This window comes from Saccostrea cucullata, unplaced genomic scaffold (assembly GCF_032062105.1).
Source record: "Saccostrea cucullata isolate Sc308-1 unplaced genomic scaffold, CSIRO_AGI_Scuc_v1 ctg129, whole genome shotgun sequence".
NCBI lineage: Eukaryota > Metazoa > Mollusca > Bivalvia > Ostreida > Ostreidae > Saccostrea > Saccostrea cuccullata.
In genome coordinates, this window is record NW_026927380.1 from 250,499 (window position 1) to 272,565 (window position 22,067).

General features: G+C 32.2%; 1 protein-coding gene across 4 annotated transcripts; it reads left to right on the forward strand.

The window, feature by feature from the left end:
- Positions 1-116: 116 nt before the first annotated feature.
- On the forward strand, positions 117-20,784 carry LOC134274284 (DENN domain-containing protein 1B-like). 4 transcript variants are annotated; one of them, XM_062756545.1, is made up of 21 exons: positions 117-289; positions 2,624-2,691; positions 3,041-3,087; positions 4,154-4,209; positions 5,266-5,373; positions 5,625-5,784; positions 6,196-6,249; positions 6,788-6,948; positions 7,057-7,107; positions 7,441-7,486; positions 7,583-7,687; positions 7,873-7,981; positions 8,153-8,286; positions 8,571-8,702; positions 9,037-9,096; positions 9,767-9,799; positions 12,728-12,796; positions 13,712-13,798; positions 15,240-15,310; positions 16,025-16,196; positions 18,409-20,784. In XM_062756545.1, exons 1-21 carry the CDS (start codon positions 273-275, stop codon positions 19,462-19,464), a joined length of 2,796 nt encoding a protein of 931 aa, XP_062612529.1. In that variant the 5' UTR covers positions 117-272; the 3' UTR covers positions 19,465-20,784. The 4 variants fall into 4 exon arrangements, with proteins under 4 accessions (XP_062612529.1, XP_062612532.1, XP_062612530.1 ...); XM_062756548.1 differs by having other exon boundaries at positions 16,025-16,100; XM_062756546.1 differs by having other exon boundaries at positions 118-289; positions 4,154-4,203.
- Positions 20,785-22,067: the final 1,283 nt, after the last annotated feature.

The following is a 22,067-nucleotide window of genomic DNA, read 5'->3' on the forward strand; positions in this document are numbered from 1 at the left end:
TATTAGTACTATTTAAAGCTATATTTGAATATATATTTCAGACAATTCTTAAAAATTCATATTTTCTCCTCTGACAATATTTGATTTTAGGTACGACCTATCTAAAGAGAGTATCCCGAGACTACCCGAAATCGATGGCTGGTCACTTCCTGTCAAAACGGATGAAAATTGTTGTTTACAAAAATATCCTTTTCCAGCATCGATTTATCAAAAAACCTAAAATGTAGCGATGGGCAGCGATAAAGAAAGTCATCGGCTAAAGATCTGGTGAAATGGGTTCACGATTAAGGTATTCATTTATTGAAAACTAGATGTTTTTGAAATGTACTTTACTGAAGGCGTGTCATGGTTCACTGGCGTCAAAGGTCTATCTTAGCATAAAATAAATCATATTGATTTTTCTCTCATCTTTTTCCTTAAACTTAATTTGAACCTCCTGGAATTTTGAATTGTGTTATTGGCGACTAATTATTATCCTTAAAGTAGATTTTATATTACAATAGAAATCTGTTGAAATTGATGCAAAATTCAACATGAAAAGTTTATTGGCATTGTTATTTTTCATTTTGTCTTTGGTACAGAAAGTTAACAAATGAGAGATGCTGACGTAGATATGTATTTCAATTAATTTTGAATTGAGCTTTTAAAAAACGATAAATATATCTCCATATATCTTTGATATCCCTTTTTAGTTATTTGAAGTCCAGATAAATTATTTTATAGGAATATAATTATGTAATTGAGGAGATGAGTCAGCAAAATAAAAGATCAATAAGCATTTGGAAAGTGTCACACTTTGATATACATTGTTTGAGTTTGGTATTTTTAGAGAGCTTTGAGTTTTGTATCTCTAGAGAGCAAGAAATTTTGTCCTCACAGTAGCCTTAGGTTCATGTGGTGTGCATGGGTTTTTTTTTGCAGTTCAGTTTAAATGTAGAATTGTAAATTTAACCATTGTCAAAAATAATGACAAATATAATTTCTTTTGAAAGCAGACTTTGTAAGAATAAATTTACAGAATCCAATATTACATTTGCTTTGAAGTTTTTCACTCATTCAGAAATATTTTAAGATTATTATTTGCCAATGCCTACAAGTAGCACTTCTTTCCACAAAATTGATTTTTTCACCTTACTTGTTCTGTTAGTTTTGACATTGCAGAAAAAAGAAGCATTCTGCTATCAGTTAATTTGATACAAAATGCTTCAGTTCTACACCTATGCAAAAGTGAAACCTCTCAAAGTATGATAAAAAGATATGGATAAATTGAAAATTGTATATGACAGCTGGAAAATTAGTATGAGATGCATTTGATAAATGAATACATACAGAGTTCTCCTCACTTTTTGGGAATGGGGCCTGAGCCATAAAGATTGAGAAAAATGCAACCTCTACATGCTCTAGGAGAATTTTTGGATAACCAAGTGAATATACTTTAAAGTATGATATATCAGGTTTCTGGTCTATATTAACAAAATTCTTGTTTTGCAAAACAGAAGAATGTGAATGGCAATTTTAACTATAACGTATCTAACTACATTAAAACTTGATTATAATGAAGTCACTGGGACCTATAAAATTACTTCGCTATATCCGAAATTCATTATATCCGTGTAAGGAGTTTGTTAAATTTATATAGCTGGGGATCCAAGATAACTTTGCTCTATCCATGAATTCGCAATATCCATGTTCATACTAAATGAGTTTTGCTGTATATATTTTCTTAAATTTTTGGGAGAAATGACCAATGGGAAAATTAACACATTCATTTGAGGTAAAAGGTACCTTTGTTGTATTGGGAATGGGGTCCTTGAATGATGCCAGTTATAGAAATTTGAGAGTCCTGGCATGACTGGTGAATGTAGTCTTAATATTAATTTAATTGTTTACAAAATTTTATATTAATTTAGTTTTAAAGTTTTAACTTCATCTTATAATCATTTTGGTAGGTAAGCAATGAAATCATAAGTACCAGTAATCTTGAAAACTGAATATTTTAATGATATGGTATAACTGTCACTCCACTGATAATTTATAAACTGATTGGATAAAAAACAATATCTGTGAATTACATGAACTAATAGATAGTTCAAGATAAAAGTTTGCAAAGGATGACTACATTCTTTAACAGTTGAAAGAATCACTAAGGCATTTCACTTAACCTTTAGGGAAGCTAGAATTAACTAATACATGTATAAGATATTAATATAAACAATGATAATTCTAAAAATTCTGAGACCAAGTTTTAATGAAGCAAGATTTCATATACTGAACATGCTGAAAAATATTCATGTTTCAGATATTTTTGTGTAAAATTTTTGTGAATGGAAAAATAATGTAATTTAGATGTAATGTTGGTAATCGGAATGGGTTTCATCAATTTCCAATTTCCTTGTACCAGTGTTGCATTGACTGTCAAGCGAAGCTTTAATCATACAAACAGTCAGACTCTGATAAACACTCAAGAAATTTAGAATTAGAATTCCTATTAATAATGTGAATGTTTTATCTTGATTGTAAACAGCAGGAGTTATGCACAAGCCTCAGTCATAGCTTATCCGATCCATTGAAATTTGATTTTCTTTCAATTGCAATCTGAAGTGATTTCTAATTGTCTTTCAAGGGCAAACCCTGAGAGAATATTTGAAGTTTTCCTTGAAGTAGCCAAGCCTGACGGAGAAAAGGATGGAAGTAAGTGATTAAGGGCTTCATACTAAGAATCAGGGAAAAAAATAAATGTTGGGAAAGTTGTATTTTAACACATCAGTTGTTCATAGTCTCAAGTGCCATATCTTTGTATTCGTACTAGAATTCAGGAAGTAACTCATAGCTCACCCTCTTATATAAACAAATGATTTTATCCCAGAATCATTTTGGCTAAGGAAGCATATGTTGAAAAATGTCACATGATTGAAGAAATATTTAAGTTAATAGTGGAGATTTTTTTTTTTTAAATCGATTGTATAAAGAGTATTGAATTTTGTTTTTAGGACCAAAGTCCAATGCATTTTTACTGATGTATTCTATTTATTTTTTACAGAGGGAACGTTTATTGTCCAAAAGTATCCTCCAACTTTTAATGATGAGGTAAATAACATTCCTTTAAGTGAATTAACATATAGGTATTAATTGAAAGCATAACATAACAACTTTATAATGAATGCAATATAAGCTTAATTACATGTATCTTTATTGACATTTTTAAAAATTAATTTAATCCTGTCACATGGTTGCATATCAGTGATCATTTGAATACAGTGTACTACATACATACATGTATGTACTTAATCTACTTGTATTTATTGTACATTGCTAAATTTACAAAGGAATTTTGGTTTAGTTTGCTTATTCAATTTATTTCAAGTTAAGTCTTAGATTAGAAGTGACATGCTTAAATTCTCATTACACCAGTTTGTCCAAAGTTGTACATGTATTAGAGTTAAGAAGGTGATTAAAGCATTTCTTTTGATGAAGAGATGATTATAATGTTTTATTAGAAAAGTCCAAATCAATGAGTAAAATATGTTGTTTTATTGGGAAATTCCAAACTATCAGTGAAAGTTTTATATCATTTGAGAATGTTCACACAGAAGTCTTCTACATCAATACAAGTGAAAAATTTGAGGATTTTAAGTGAACTTTTCCTCTTTAAAGAAAACCTTATCTAGCTACATACTGAAGAAGTACTTTTTTCCGTGTGGTATTAATTTATGCTATGTACGCAGTTTCACATTTTCCGCGGAAATTTGCCCAAGCGAACTTAATATAAATGCAAAGCCTATAGTGACAGTCTAAGAAATCTGCGTAATTTTCATCATGCGGATTAAACGGAAATTGAGATTCCGCGGAATTAAGACCCCGCGGAAAAATGTACATCCACAGTATGTAAGTTTAGTCTTTAATCCATATATGCTCTAAATATGAGAATATTATATTTTTAGAATTAATAAACTGTATATGCTGTTTAGTATTACATGTTTAAAAATCTCAAGGTGTTATACCTTAGAGTAAGATTGCAACGTTTGCATTGCTTATCAGAAAAAAAATTATCCATTAAGTAAAGAGTATAATCACTGGTGAATATTTCTTATATCAGCTTTCAATTTATTCCCCCCACCACTAAAATGTTTTTGTTCATTTTTATCTTATCTAGGATACCCTCAAATCCGTGCCCAGTTTTGCTTTCCCCTGCGAGACAGACAGGTATACGTAAGTTTTTCATGGGCTGGGGCTTACTAACTGCAGTTTACGCTGACCCTCTTTGTATGGCTTCTCGGAGTGCAGACTCATGTCAATGGACATCACTCGTAATCCTGTTGTGATGAACTGCGGTATTTTTATCTGTGAAAAATATATATATGCAAATGCTGCATTTTGGATCTGACAAAAACTTCATTGCATTTGATCGTCATTTCATTGAAATATTTGAACTTGTCTTTAGATATTTTTGGAAAAACTATCTTTTCAATTTTTGCTTTAAAAAAAGAATTATATCGTCATTTGTCAGTGTTTATCGGAGATTGTTATCTGAGAGGCTTACATTCCTTTTCACTTTTATAATACACTAGAAAATAACATTAGCTAGTTTATGTAATTCATTGTACACTAATCATGAGCAAATGACTAGTATTCTGTATGAATATTATAAGCTAGTTTTTAGTTTTAATATCACACTGCCAAGGAATATTTATACAGAACTAGAATCTAAGATCACCACTTACTACATGTATCTTTGTACTAACAGTTGGTTTGATTCGTCTGAGAAATACCATTTTGTGTTGAACACTGTTGGAGATATGTGTGTGTACATTAATTAGAAACACATGGGAATGCATGTAAATGACAGAATAGCTTTTTGATGATTCACAAGTTTCAAGGAATTCTTATATCTTTCATGTTAATAGTTTATAAAGTTTCCTAGATGATGAAATTCTAGTTTCTATTTATCAGAGTTGTGACATTAACAGAATAAATAACATTTTTGATTTTCTTGTCCATGTAGAAGTGTTTGCTATTTTACCCCAAAAAAGTTATACTTTGCATTTTGCTGTATGTCGAGTCTAATCAGAAATTCTTAAGTCTACTTCAAAGAATCAAATTCATTCAAATGATGCATCAGACTACATGTATACTAGTACTTCAGAACGCATCTTCTCATGCATGCATCACACTGATCACAGCTGTAGATAAAACATGTTTACTAATTAACGTTTCAGAGTGTGTTTGTTAGCAAATTTTACAACATATTCTGATTTATACACCCAGGACAACCGTGGACCATTTCACCTTTGTGTTGACGGACTTGGAAAGTAAATACAAGTTTGGGTATTGCCGCTATGCCACTGGAGCTCAGACATGTTTGTGCATCGTCAGGTAATCATTGGAGATTTGTGTAAATTTTAATAGTTTTCGTTTAATAAATACTGCAAGAAGAATGAAAGAACAATCCTAATAAGTATTTACTCCGAGATACAGCTGTCTAATAGACACATATATGGATATTTTGTATTCAATTTTATTCAGTACAATGATACCGATAGATATTACATTTACAGTTTATAATTCATGAATTCCAATTAAAGTCGATTATCATCACAATTTAATCTCATTTTTCCTGGTTCCAGCTGCCTGCCTTGGTTCGAGGTTTTCTACAGCCTCCTTAACCTGTTGGCCGAGATGATCAACCGGAGTGAAGACAACGATGTAACGGAACTTCTACGGGCAGCGTACGCTAATGGCGTCCCTTCTCCTAACATGCCAACCACTATTGTGGCAGGACAAGAGGTAAACTTCTTAGATTCTTGCAGGGTTGTGCGTAAGACTAAGGGGCCAGGATTTTTCCATTCCTTAAATATAATGAATTACTTCCCCTGTTATTCTGGAAATGTCCCCTCAACCATGCTAAAGGGAATTAACCCAAGGCAAACTTTTAACTTTTGAAATGTTCCCTTCCATTTTAATTTTTATGGTCTAACTTGTTCTTGTGTCTGGTACATGTCTTGATTTACTTTTTAAGATTTATGAAATTGCAAAAGTTGTAAGTGTCAAAATAATATTTTTAATCATATGGTTCTATTGATTTTGATCTGATATTCATAGGGTTGTAAATGAATGATTTTCAAATTACATACATGTACTGTTTTTTTTTTTTTTTTTTTTTTTTTTTTTGCTTCATAACTCTTTGTAATATTGCAGTTTTGGAAATTCACACCACCAGATCTAGAAAAACTTCCAAGTATTCCCACAAGTGTAAGTTCAAACATTTTTTTTTACAGTAAAAAAAGTTTGTTAGAGAGTGATAATAAAATTGGATAAGACCACTTCAAATGATAATATCTTTGCATTTATGTGGTTATTTTAAAATAGTTGTATAATGAAAATCATAAAGCATGTGGACTCCAAAAATGTTAACCATTTTATTCTGCTAAAAACTGTTCAACTGGTAAATATGAAGTGAAATATAAAATGTCTACAATGAATGTCTCTTAAGTATTTGTTTTATTCAGGCCTGATCTGTTATAACAAAAAGTTCCTAAAGATACATTTCTGTAGCATATGTAGTTATATACAATATTTTAACACTATCATTATAACCTTGCCATGGCAAATCTTGATATTAAACATGAAAATTTGAGTTTGGAAAAGTCCTTTCAATTGGGAGAAAACAGAAGCATTAAATGTGTTTTTAACAGTTCTTTTTTTAACATTATGAAAAGTATGACTTGGGTTTTGAGCAGTTTACATATATTTGAAAACAATTACACATGCTATTTTTTTTTTCTTATAGAGGAATTTAACAGAGTATTACAATGCAGTGGATACTGAGAAAATGATGATCATTTTTGCCAGCATGCTTAATGAGCGGCGTATTTTGATAACATCCAAACGACTGAATCGTCTGACAGCCTGTGTGCACGCTTCTGCAACTCTTCTTTACCCAATGCACTGGTTAGTCTAGTCAATTTCTGATCAGACAGGGTAAATTTTTTTTTTATTAAGATTTACATATGGAAGTCTGAATTAGCTTTCTCATTAACTTTCTTCTTCTTTTTCCAGGCAACACTTATTCATTCCAGTTCTACCAGCTTTCCTTATTGACTACCTCAGGTTAGTTGAATTAAGTAATATTGTATACAGGGTTATTTTTGTCATTTTACACTTGCACACAATTTTGTTCTGTTTTTAATTTCATTTGCCTAGTCATATTTTTATTTAAGAAATTATAAGGTATTCCTTGAATTCGCTCTGTTTTAAATTTACCCAAAATGAGGGAAGGGCGAAAATAAAACAGGAGCAAATATTTCCCTGTATACTTTATCAAATTTACCTGTATACATGTACAACCAATGTGGAGAAACAGATTGAATTTTAATTTGAAAGCTTTAAAAGATATAAGTCTGACTGTGTTTTGATTATACATTGAATTTTTCCTCTTTACAGTGCACCAATGCCATATTTAATAGGAGCTCATAAATCACTAGTAGAGGTAAGCATTTCTTTATTTTGAGGTTATAATGTATTCTATATTCACTGATTTTAAATCTTCAATATAAAGAAATACTTGATCTTTTTTTCTCAACAGAAAATGAGAGACAGTGAGCTAGGTGATGCTGTTGTGGTGGATGTTGATGAGAATAAAATCCTGAAGAACTGTTTTAATGACTTAGAAGAACTGCCATCAGATATTGTAAGTACACAGTATTTTATTAATTAGTGAAACTACTTGTTTAAAAAGCAAACACATGCACTTTAAGGTGAAACTTTGTTTTATAAGACACAGTAAGCTTGTCTCTTGGTAACCAGGGGAAAAAATCATACTTTATACAGGTGTAAGGTACATAAGACTTATGTGTGATCTGTTGTCTATTGTAGCAATCCTACTTGAAGAAACACCTAAAGAAGGACAAGATAGCACTTGCTATGGGAACATCTGGTGATGCCATTCCAAGAACCTTCCTCATGGCACTTGTCAAGTTAATAGGTATAAATATCTCAGATAGAAAAAATAATTCATTCTTATCAAAGCTTTAAGTTTAGTTTATAGTTTCCATCATCTTTATTTAATGCTACTTAAAATTGCTTTTGAAATATATTTACTCTGTGCATGCATGTAAAGTAATTGAAAAAAATTTTCGTTTGTGCCTGCTTGTAGGAGGCTACAGGGATGCCCTAAAGTTTCATCCAGGAGAAGAGATTACATTCAATCCTCAGGCTTTTGTACAGTCCAGACCAGAAAATATGCAACCATTCCTAGAAAAAATTCTTCACCTGCAGATATTTCAAGAAGTATTATTTCTTGCATCTTTTTTTGTTAACAAAAAATACAAAAATATATGTGAGAATAAAATACATTGTATTCTTGAGCAGACAAACTTGCATAATTACAATAAAATAATGATCTTGTGAATAAAAATAGATTAATAGTATTTGATTGTTATCAAGGCAGTGATAGAAATGCAATAATATGTAGACTCTTTTGTAAAACTATAGATCATTCATGTAAATTTCATACTTGACTTGCCTTTCCAGACAGCAACAAAAGTAAATTTTGATTTGATTGTACATTTTAGTTCATCAATGAAAGATTGGACATGTTAAACTGTGGAGAGGGATTCACAGATATTTTTGAGAGAGAGGCCATGACAAGGGCAGATAAATTGAATACTCAATCTCGCTACAAAGACTGGCTTCATAACGTTAAGGTAAAGTGTGAAAAAAAAGTTAAACAAAACACTGAATTTAACTTGAAAGGCTGGCATAATAATGTTTTAGTAAGATTATCAAGGTCAAAAGAAAGAAACATTTATTTCAAGGTTCAGTGCATTGAATACTTAATTCTGTAACATATAAAGACTTTTTAATTGCATAAGTGCAATACAGGTATAAGAAAGATACATGTAAGTACTTAATAAAAAGACAATTCCGCAGTGTTTATAATGTAACGATAAAGAAAATTAAAAGCATATATATATATTTAAATATATATGTATGAAATTACTATCGAATTGATTGAACCATGTGAATGTCATTTTTCAGTCGCAGGGTAAAAGGTTTCAGAGAGGAGGCAAGGATGTTTGGGCAGATTTCAAGGAAAAGGTAATTTTAATAAAAAAAAAATAATCCAATTAATAAATGACTTAATTAAATTTTTCATTGTTGGACAAAGAGCTTTTTAAGATTTCAGACACTTTAAAAAGAGTTTATGGGAACACAGAATTTGAATCATTTCATCTATGCACATCTTTAACATACTCTTACATCATTGTATTATGTTTTGAGTGTGGCTATTAATGTGCCTTATAAGTATGCTGTGCCTATGTAAATTGTATCACAAATCAACTATAAGATATTCACATAAAAAAATTCTTGGAAAGTTTTATGAAATGGATTGTTGACATAAAATTTATACAGGCAGACACTTGTAATATAATCCTTAGAGTCATACACATGTTTTAATCATAGTAAAATGACAATTTAGGATATATGTAAAAAATGTACATGTATATCATATACATGTACTGTAGATCACCAGATTTTCACAATGTCTTATTTGGCAAGATTAGTATATTTATAAGCATATTCTGGATATTGTTGTGTAATCTTTACAAATAAAAATTTACATGAGATTGAAATTTTTCATGAACAGTTCAAGACTGTCTTTTATAATTATGCAAAAAAAAGTTTTGGTGAATAAAAAGTGATTTACAGTATACATATAAGAGATGTCTCTATGTTTCTATTTGTATCCTTGTCCTTTATAAAACAGGCTGCTCCAACTGTTACCAATATGATGGATAATGTAAGTCTGCATTAGCATGGTGTCTTGTCCATTATGTTCAGTGTCTATGCCTACATGTATGTTTCAGTTTATTTGCCTATCTTATAGCAAAGATGGTATATCGTCACAAGCAATACAAAAAAAATAATTTTAATACCTCACACTCCTAACCACCACACTAGCTGCTTAACCAACACATGTATACATAGCTGTATTGTATGAAAAAAGGGGGGTATTTAAAAAAAAAAAAGAGGGAGAGAATTTTAATACCGTATATCAGGATTTTTCCGCGTGTATCCAATTTCCGCTTTGTTCGCGACGAATTCTGAATCGCGGAAAATAAATCAGCGTAAATTTAATACAAAGTTTTCTTTTTGTAGTAGAATTATTTCTTGATGCTTATATCGTAGAGGGTAGAAATAGCGGGATCAGAGGACAAGCGCAAGATACCGGTAATAGGTATAAGCCCTTATTGATTGTTTACTAATTGACAAGCTAGCTAATTATATGGGTCACGTTCCTCGAGAGAAGCTATTAAACTAATTATACCTGAGCTGCTAATCAGTTTGAAACAGTAAATGACCTACGATTGTTTAAATCTTAAAAAATAATATCTGTGGATTTGAGAGTTAGTACGCAAAACAGGTGTGTAATAAGCTGAGCGGGTCTTCCGAAATTGACGAGGTGAAGGTCGATCGATCTATTTCTTACCAATATGAAGTAACTCAAGCTAGCTTAATGACTTTACATTTTACATCCAGTTCCTTCATAGCCTTAAACAATTGTTAAAAATATAATCACTGGGACTTTGAAATAGTGAAAATTTGATTCGCGAAAATTTAATATACTGATTTAGGTTCTGATTCGCGGAAAAAACATGACGCGGAAAAATCCTGATATACGGTATATTTAACAAGTTTAACAAAATATTATACTTGAAACTTGGGCAATAAGCTCACCTGCTTCACTCCTTGATCTAAAGCTTTTTTTATACCCCCGCAAACGAAGTTTGGGGGTATATAGGAATCACCTTGTCCGCCTGTCTAGCTGTCTGTCTGTCTGTGCAAACGTGTCCGGTCCATATCTATCTTACGGAGGGACATTAGAATCTACTACTCCACACAAAGATTGCCAATGACCTAAAGGTGTTTCATGACCTTGACCCAAGGTCATTTGGGGAAGTTCAAGGTCACTGGAAGAAAAATTTCATAATTCGTGTCCGGTCCATATCTTTCTTATGGATAAACTTGGTAGGTTCTCATTTCACACAAAGATTGCCCATGAACCAAGGGTGTGTCGTGACCTTGACATAAGGTCATTTGGGAAACTTCAAGGTCACTAGAAGAAAAATTTCATAATTCGTGTCCGTACCATATCTTTCTTATGGATAAACTTGGTAGGTTCTCATTTCAAACAAAGATTGCCCATAACCCAAAGGTGTGTCATGACCTTGACCCAAGGTCTTCTGGGGAAGTTCAAGGTCACTGGAAGAAAAATTTCACAATTCGTGTTCGGTCTATATCTTTCTTATGGATAAACTTGGTAGGTTCTCAATTCACACAAAGATTGCCCATGAACCAAGGGTGTGTCATGGCCTTGACCCAAGGTCTTCTGGAGAAGTTCAAGGTCACTGTTAGAAAAATTTCATAATTTGTGTTTGATACATATCTTTATTATGGATAAACTTGGTAGGTTCTCTTTTCACACAAAGATTGCCCATGACCTTAGGGTGTGTCATGACCTTGACCCAAGGTCTTCTGGGGAAGTAAAGTTCATAATTTGTGTCCTGTCCATATCTTTCTTATGGATAAACTTGGTAGGTTCTCAATCCACACAAAGGTTGCCCATGACCCAAGGGTTTGTCATGACCTTGACCCAAGGTCATTTGGGGAAGTTCAAGGTCACTGGAAGAAAAATTTCATAATTCATATGTGATACATATCTTTATTATGGAAAAACTTACTTCTGAAATACCCAGCGGGGGGTATTTTGTCCCGTTTGGACAGTTCTAGTTTTGTTTTGGGTCACTTTTGATTTATTGATACCCTTTCCCATTTCTTGTCATCTGAAATTTATCATGTGTCTTTTAAAAATCTTATCTGTTTTGAAAATATAGCAAATAAATAGTATCTTGATGGCAATAAGTGATAAAGCCTTAAAAAAAAATGTTGTGGGCTTTTAACCTGGGTGGATGGGGGATAAGTAAATCATAATTTTATAATGTTCATTTTATTTTTCAAGACTTATACTCATTTACCTTATTTAAGAACCAAGCTCTGAAGAGTCCTAAGAAAATTGTAAAAATTTATGTCACATGAGTCCAAAGTGTTACAATCTAAAGTGCAACAAATTAGGAAAAACTCATGATACACAGAGTATCTTGTTTAACAGTGTATTGTACATGTATTCGATAACTGAGGCTAATACTAAGTTTGTAACTTGAGTCTGTTAGCATAGAGTGTAAATGTTCAGATTTACATGTAGTTGATAAATTATTTCCATTATTTGTATGATTTTGTTTCTTATGTTGTGTATAGTTTATTCAGTTGAAATCATTGATCAGTTTTTCATTTAGATTGGAAAAAGAAATTCTTTGCATGAAATATCAAATTTTACATTGACAGTTGAAAGAACTTGAGGGTTCTATTACTGGTACATGTATACATGTATGTCAAAGCTATTGCATTTCTGTAAAACTGACTTTTGAGTAATCTTTTATAAGATTACAAAACATCCTTCAGATTAATCATACTTCAATCTTGCAGCATGCTATTAACAGTGGCCAAAGGACCATATCTGAACGTTTCATTTTATCTGTTTTTTCTTGCATTTTCACATTTGAATACATGTATGAAGACTCAAATATCAAAAAAATTGATAAAAAAACAAAACACACCTGTACAATATGGTTCAATTTTTCTACCTTTTTTTCTCTCTTTCTCATTGTAGATTCGAGACAGAACAAAGAAAAATTTCTCCAACATTAGAGACAGATTAAATGACCTTCAAAAATCCAAGGTAGGGTATGGATGGAATTAATAGTCACTTAATCAAGGGAAGGAGAAAATGTCCTTTACACCTGTTTGCTAAAGCAGAGGCTTCACTAATAAGTGGCAGTGATTTTCCCTCTTTTGTTATTTATCCAGGTTTGCTTTTCACTTGTAGTAACAGTTAAAATGGAATTTTGAATTTCAATGCACTAAAATTTATGACACCGAATTTGAATGTTTAGCACTGGCACAACCAAAAAAAAAAAAATCAAAATTTGAAATATTTTATACAGATAACATATAAATTGTGGTTTGAAACATGTCAGTTTGTTGTTAGAGTATTGTTGTTAATTTCAAGTTGTTAATTACATGTTGTGAAATGAAATGGTAGAAATGTAGTGGCTTATTTGTGTTGGTGGAATGAATGTACATATACCAGTACAGTGTATATACTGTGTGGCTGATATTGTTAGCATGCATATGTACAGGCATCAAATGACAGTGCATGGCCATACCTATTTGTAAAACTGCAACAGAAAATATAAAATTCAGAAATATATTAAAGACAGTTTCCCTGATATAAAATTCACATGTAATTCAATGCCACCTATATATGTGTTTTATTTATTTAATATATGTTTTCAGCAAGAATATCTAGTTTATAGTTTATTTGCATTTTATTTTTCCTGTTTACATATAACTGTTATTTTGTACATATATATATATATTAATTATTATTCTCAAACAGCACAGAGCTTTCCATTTTTTTTAAAATTAGAAGATTTAAATCGAATTTAACAGAATTTACTTGCACAGCATGACATTTTTGATTTATTACACAGTAGTAACTTCAGTGGACCATATATTTAAAACTTATTCTAATTATAATGTAAATAAGGAAGAGTTTTTCCTAGCAGCCCCCTTGAAAGTTTATGTGTTTCAGGATGAAAGTAAATCTTCACGTTCACCTGGGGTCCGTCACGATCGACCGAAAACCATCAATCTGGGACAAGACCTGCGCGCCCAGCGAGTAAGTGGGCGTGGCCTTTCTAATCCCACACAAACTAAACAGTACACAGACTTACAAGAGCTTTGTCAAAGAATTTTTTTCAATAACCAAAGATACGTACATGTATCAATTTAAGATATCGTTTTAACTATTGGACTGGCATGTAAGAAAATTTAATCATGCATATTTTTGGAAAATTTTAGAGACAAATTTCAGTTTAAGGACATGCTACAAACAAATTTAAATAAACAAAAGAGCATTGATATGGACCTATTTTAGTTGTTTGTAAATAATACAAATTTCTGATATAGTAAGACTCAGTTATAATGAAGTTACTGGGACCTAAGAAATTGCTTAGTTATGTCCATAATTCGTTATATCCGTTTAAGAAATTCGTTAAATTTAGAGAGTTGGGGATCCAAAATGACTTCGTTATATCCATCAATTTGCAATATCCATGTTTGTACTAAACAAGTTTTACTGTATTATAAAAAAAAAATTAGGATATTCTACGATGTTCAAAATTTTACTCTTTTGCCTGACCTACCTTTAAATCTATGCAATTTATTTTATATGATTTATTTTATTAGACATAATTGTCAAACTTTGAAGCTTTGAAGGAAAAGTAAAAATTTGTGCAGCTAAATTTATATTCATTTTACATGTGCCTGTATGAATCAATTATATATGAACATGAACAATTGTTCTCACTTTTTGATAAAAGTATGTTTGTAGCATCTGTTCTTAACAGAATATGTACATTTATATAAAATTTAGCCAAAGATATAATACAATGCATACCTGTATTGTCTGTGTACTAAATAAACAGAGCTTATGAACAGTATTTCTAAAAAATAAATTAATCTTTTTTCTTTAATGAACATCAAAAAAGAAGTATGAAATTATAATATTTTTCTCATTAAGAAGAGGCCATTTTTTTCTCTCTCCTTTTAATTTTGGTATGTGGTACATTTATTTGAAGATTGCATTCTTAGGTTTTTTATACCTGCTTTTTTTACACTGTTCAATCAATTCATGACAGAAAGTACAATTCTTCCATGTTTCAATTTCTTAACCAAGTTTTTTTTTTAATTACTGAAAGAGTCTTTACTGTAATCAAATTGTATATTTAAATAGGATAAAAATTCTTCACAACATGTGAGCATGGATTTTCTTTTTTTTTATGCAAATGCATAGCTTTCTTCATTATCTTGCATGAACAAATTAAAATAAATATATTAATAATTTAAAAATAAAAAAAAGAAATGAATGTTGAAAATTAAACTCTGCATGAATTGAATGATAACCCATGCATGGCTATTATGGGCATGCTTATGGCATGTTTGTTGAAATATTTATTTGCAAAAGTAATTTGGGTAAAAGGAATTTAATTGGCACAAAGATCACCCAATATATTGCTATGGTTGTTGGTTCAGTTTGACTTTGTTTATTTATATGACAGCCAATGAGGCCAGGAAAATCCCCTGACACGCAGTCTGTGAAGTCTTTAAAGGTCTATGGAACTCAAGAAAGGTAATGCTTATTTTCAAACAATAACAAGCCATTCAAGATTTGTTTGGTTTTGAACAAATATGACATCAAATTGAAAAGGGATGTGCATGGTGAAATATCATTAGGCCATGATCAGTGTCTAGCAAGACATTCACCATGTATATTTGCCAAAAAAGGGTTTTATGTTTACAGGTATACTATAAAAGTACTTCATTCCACGGGGTCATAATTCCGCAGAAACAACATTTCTATTCAATCCGCAAGTATGAAATTACACGGATATCTTGGATTGTAGTTATATGTCCTTAGTGAATCTTTAGTACGCTGTGACAAATTTCTGTGGAAAAATTGTGTTTGGCTACATAGTGGAAATTAATCCCACATGGAAAAAAAAGTACATCTACAGTATGCTGTTAATGTTATTTAATGGAAATGAATTTGTCAATAATTTGGCATACTGGTAGATTTGTTTTAGCACTTTCGGATATGCTTTATTTGATTACACACACAAGCAATTTTTTTGATTTGGTGAAAGTTGCTTTCCATGAAAGGCACTAAATAGAATACACAACAAAATGTTTGCGGTATTTCTTTTGTCATGAATAAAACATGATTTACAGTACTTACTACATGTACTTCAGACAAAATGGCACTTTATTAATTAGAAATTTCATGTGTTTATTGTACAACAATAAGACTAGGTAACAAAATACAAACACATATTGCTTTTAACAGGATGACAAAGTACAAGATAATTGAAGAAAAAGAGAAGACGCAGGATGACTCTGGAATGGATTTACCTTACAACCGAGTTAGTATCAATCTCCTAGGTGACCCTGACATCCAGAATGCCCTGAATAAATCGGCCAGTGCTGAAGACCTTGTCTCCCCGCGGGGGTACTCCTTGGTATGTCTGGTGATAGTGGCCAAGCATGACTCCTACTCCCTCTGTATGCACATGTTGTCACTGGAAGAGCAGCCTCTATCATGCCTGGGTCATTCACTGCACTTGTTGTACACATTGTCTGAAGCTGCATGTTATGTTCATTATCTCAATCACCACTCTGGTAACTTTTATAATGGGGTTTTTTGGTACTGGGTTATATTTTTAAGCTTATTATTGTCGGTTTTAGGGGAAAAATGAATGCTGATTTCTTTTTTCAATTGGAGAGTCTTGCTTATTGTTTCTTTGCTGCCTAAGTGCCTGAGATGCAGCTTGTATTTAAAACAATATCTCATTATAAAACTCAATCTTGCAAGAAAATTGCTATTTAATGAGAAGGGAGATCTACTATGTCTTTTCAAAGTATAACCATTCTTTTGCTGAAAACATTGTGAAGATTAGTTTTAAACGAGAAAAAGACCCATCCATACCCCCCAAGATTGATGACTTCTTGGCTATATGGCTTTAGTTTGAATTTGCCTAGCTGCAGATCTGTCGCGTTATGGTTTTATATATTTGTCTTTGACCATAACGCTACAGATCCCGTAATGCAAAAAAGGTGCAATTTACGGCGCAATATTTTTTGCGCACTTTTGGGGAGAATTTCTCCACTTTTTAGCATTGGTGACTCAACTACCTTTCACTCCCTAATTCTAGACACATTCTGTAGCCAATATGTATATTTTATCCAACTCCCAACCATTTATTGTTGTCTCTACAGGCAATAAACTCGCTTGAAGTGAATTTTCAGCAATCTAACAAATAATTTTAATCAAGCGCGTTTATCACTTGTAGAGATGACTATAAAGGGTTGGGAGATGGATAAAATAAACAGATTAGTTAAATAGTGTGCCTAGAATTAGGGAGTGAAAGATAGTTGATTGACCAATGCTAAAAAGTGGAGAAATTCTCCCCAAAAGTGCGCAAAAAATATTGCACCGTAAATTGCACCTTTTTTGCATTACGGGGTCTGTAGCGTTATGGTCAAAGACAAATATATAACACTACAGATCTGCAGCTAGAATTTGCCTTCTTTTCTGGTATTATTTGAACTTGCAATCATCTGCTAGATTTTGATCATTTGTTGGTATGAAAAAAAACCCTACAAACCATCTCCCATTTTGGTTTCTTCCTCATCAAAGCATTTATTTCACTATTATTGATGAATGAGTTTGAATCAATAATCAGTTCGCTTGCTTAATATCTCGTCTATTTGAAAATTCTATAATACATGTGTATATATTGTATATATTTCTTGTATTCAGATGGGTGTATAATATTTCTTTGTATTTATTACTCAATTAAAATGAAAAATGCATGCCTAGTGCAAAAACACATTGTCTGAAACCTAGAACATGTTAATAAGTACATGTACCGGAAGATTTTAGTTTTCCAATATGTATTCCTTTCGCACAGTAGACAAAAATTAATGGAAGTTTTGCACGTCACGTGGGTTCCAGGCTTTCACAAAAAGTATTCATGTCACACACACTCCTCTCATAACCATTCTGTCAACATCCAAAATTTGCCACTATACCAGTGTTCATAGATTTTTCCAGGGGAAGGGAGGAGGGGTTACTGTGTATTTAATAGCAGCTGATTAAAATGATTTTCATTGCATTGAGATGTGTGGAAAACTTAGGTAATGGAAATTTCCTTAAAAATTGGAATAAATTTTCATCTTTCTGTGAGAAAAACATTAATTCTTATTCACCACTGATTTGAATTTAATTCATCATATCATGTTTTATAGAATGTTATTCAATTATTTTACACTACAGTCTTTATTTTCTTTTTGTATCATTTCTTGTAACTTTAAATGCTGATGTTGTCCAATATCACTTTTGTCCTTGAGTTAAATGTCAACTTCAGCACTAAGAAGTACGTACATAAATAGAAGTACATGCAAATATGAATAAAATTAAGGTTCAATCTACAATGTTAACCATCTGTGAACTTCAATTTTAAGAATTATTTTACTTTATCTCTAATCAGGGGGTTCAAAACACATCCCTTGTTTCATACAGTATGCTAGTTTTCTACTGTATAAAAACATATATTATATAGTAGAATTAGTGTTATTATATAGTAGAAAACAAGCGTACTGTATGAAACAAGCACCTGTGGTTCTGTGTCAACAATACCAATAATGATTCATTTGTTATTTCTGTTCCAGATTGACATGGCCGAGGAATCAGATTCCTCCTGCAACAGTTCCCCTGCTTTCTCCTCCCTCATAGAGATTGATTCCCACAGTATTGGATCCACTGGCACCCAGGACAGCTTCAGTGCTCTCCCCTTGGCCGATGGCTCAGACTCTCAGAGCAATACATCAGACTTTGAAAACATAGGCTCTCGACCAGTGGCTCCACCAAGGCGTAAGAAGATGGAAAGGAATAAGAATGAAAATCTGGTTGTGAAGGATCGGATAATAGGTGCTAGACCCAGGCCTGCACCTAGGAAAAGTCTAACAGACGAAGTGAAAGTAGAAGCTGAACAAGTTAAAACTGAAAGTGAAACAAAGCCAGCGGAAGTGTCTAAGCCCCTGATTCAATTAGATTCGGTGGATGATGATTTTGATCCGTTCTCCTCACCTAAATCACAAACTGTTGGAACAGTCGCGACACTGAGAGAGATAAGTGAAGGATCACCATTGCTTAAGAGAGCAGACGCTTTTAAGAAACAGAACGGCAGAACACCAAGAGACAATTCCTCTGAAAGGAAAACTGATAGTAATGTGACACAACCAAAGGGACTGGATGGCATTGAAACTTTTGATCCATTAAGTAACCCTTCTTCAGAACAAACAGAAGCCAAGGAAGAACCCAGGAAAAGTGTGCACGAACTAATGCAGGCCTGGGAACTAAATAACTTACCCATATCCCAAAACCCAGCCCACCCTGGAGCAAAACCTTCTCTTGCACAAAAGTCACATTTAGGCTTTCCCAGCCCTCCCCATTTCACTTCTAGTCAACATCAACCCCTCTCTAGACTAAGTAATTTTTCCCCTCACAAAATTCAACAGGCCTCTGTAGAAATGTCTGGCCATAGACTTGCCCATTCCTCTGTGCATTCTTCTGTGGCGTCCTCTCATCATACCAGTGGTAGCTCCGTGGGGAGCTCCACCGCATCAGCTGACCGATCGTCAGATCCGTTCACAGACTTACTAGAACAGTCACTTAAAAGCGGGGGAAGTCCCTCGCCACAGAAAAAATGGGAGACATTTGAATAACTGTGTTTTGAATGGGTAACAGAGAAGGTTTTAGTGGTATCATGTGCCAGAAATGTGTTGGGATTCGGTAGTATTTATGTAGTTCTGTTAATTACAATATCTATGAATGATAATGCTACTCCATTATTTTTGGCTGGTCTACTTTTATTGCCATCTATGAATGGTTCAAGAACTAAGTGACTGCTTATCACTCTATATTTATTAAACTATATTTTTCCCCCCCCCCCCCCCCCCAAGATTTTAGAATTTTTAATTTAAAAATGCTTTTTTTAGTGATTATGATGTTTAAAAATCCAAGACTAAAGAGAAGCTAAATCAAATTATTTTTTATCATGTTTATAAAATTATTACTAACTTTACATATACTTATTCCGTATTTGCATTAATGGCAAATTTACAAATCAAATTTTGTACTCTTTAATAACAATAAATAGCATTTAAAAGGAAGAAAAAACATTCCAAATTACAATAAGAAATATTTGAGATACTGATTATATTAATTTAAACAAAACAGAATAGATTTCTGGGCTTTGTTAAACTGGTGTAGCCGGACTGTAATTTCAAATGTTCTTCCAGTTTAGTATTACAGTAAAACTTGTTGAATAAGGTCACCATTGTTTCCATAGAAATCGGTTGTATTAGAAAACATTCTGGATTAGACAGCATTTCAACCAATTAAATTTACTTATAGAAACTTGATGTTTACTTTTATAGAGACTTGATGTTTACTTTGTATTAGGCAAGAGTTCGGAATAAAATAACATCCAGATAAGACAAGTTTTACTGTACTATATGATTTTATGCAATTTAATGAATGAAAAATACATGTATTTCCACCTTTCTGCCTCTTTGTAATAGAAATTTGCTCAGATGAAGGATACCTATACAGTGAGGAATGGAAGTGAGCTATCAATATATGGAGCACTGAGCAGCAGCCACAAATAAAATGGCTCAAATAATAATTTCTTTAAAAAGCATGCAAAGGTTAGATATTTACTACCGGGTAATTATTATCAGTACTGAAAACTAAAATTGATCAGATTTTAAATGGTACCCTTGAAACCAAATATTCCATATCATAGGTTATTATAACAAACCTTTGAATAGTATACCAGTATTTCAGATCGATATATTGCTTGAAATGTGTTTTTATGCGATAATCAAGCCCAAACAAGTTTTGTCAGTTTGCAGGTCTATAGAAGAATTTGTCACTCGTTTTCCCCATCTTGTTTTTCAATTGCTCTCTGTTTAAGATTTAATGTTAATGATGTTTTAGTCTTGCTTGTATGTAAAAAACAAATATATTTTTATGAAAGAGTGTGATATTTTTGTTTTGTCTCATGAAAAATTTATATATTGCCTTCAGTGAAGGGATGACCTCATTGTTTTCTCCTTTACCCATGTGTCATTTCCATTTTTGTTGAAACCTTTGATTTCAGTTGATTCAGAATTTAATCAAACTGGTACTTATGACTCAGTAGTTATCATGTTCTCTACTGAAGGTCACATCTCAAAGGCAAAGGCCAGTAGGCAATGAGGTATAAATTGTGCCCTGGCCTGGGGGCCATAAAACTTAGACGAGCTCACTTTTGATCTCATTCTCACTTTTTTTCAAAGGAATATATAGTGGAAAAGTCAGATTGAGATCAAAAGTGAGCTTGTCTAAGTTTTATGGCCCAAGGCCCTTGATCTGACTATTACAAGCTTGTCAATGAGTAGAACTTTGAGTGGCTTATTATAAATAATTAAAAGTCAAGGACACTAAGTAAAAAGATTTCGAAATTCTTTCTTGATGAGAATGGAATGTATTTTGGGCTTATGTTGAGAAGTAAAGGGTGTTAAGAAAGTTCATATAACATTTTTCTTTTATTTTCAAAAAGAAATACGATGAGAAGATATTTACAATTTGTGATATTTCATGTTTACAGACTCCATTCTTGCTACTGATAAGGTTTTAACTTTCTTTTGTTGAATCAATAAGGGAAGGGCAGGTATTAAAACAGATGATGTCTGTTCAGGAAAAAATCATGGATGATACATATTTGTGACATATATTAAGCACTCAGGTCAAAAAATCCTTTCAAATACTATGCAAAAATTATTATTTACTTCATATGTGTTCAAGAATTTATCATGATTCTTTATACTTGTTGAAGGTCCTTTTAATGACAAACCTATTTTTAAAAGTGATATATCGTTCTTATATCTACGCTCATCAGCTTATCTGATTCAAGATAAGACATGAAGAAACAAAAGTAAATTATCCTTTATTTTCACTCAAAATGACCGACATTTCTCTCATTCGGGTGTTTTAAAGATAAAATTTTTTTCATATGGAAGAAAAATCCTATAATTTCCTGCTAGAAATGATTTGCTATAAATCTAAAGCGCACTCTTGTGATTTTGTCAGACTTGAGAATTCATCTCTTTAGTTAAGCACTACTTTGAAATTTTTGAAAATATTTCATCCTGGAACAAACTTTCTTAACACCCCTTATATAACCACAAGGTCAAATTACTGTCAAGTTATCTTGAACTTGGCGGGACTGAGATAAAAACTTCAAGATATCCAAGACTTTTATGCCCCCAGCAGGTCAAGGTTC

Excerpts from the sequence above, each read along its gene's own strand:
- LOC134274284 (XM_062756545.1), top strand. Across the intron at positions 7,688-7,872 it reads AAGAACTGCCATCAGATATT|CAATCCTACTTGAAGAAACA; the intron begins GTAAGTACACAG and ends TGTCTATTGTAG. Across the intron at positions 8,287-8,570 it reads ACCTGCAGATATTTCAAGAA|TTCATCAATGAAAGATTGGA; the intron begins GTATTATTTCTT and ends TGTACATTTTAG.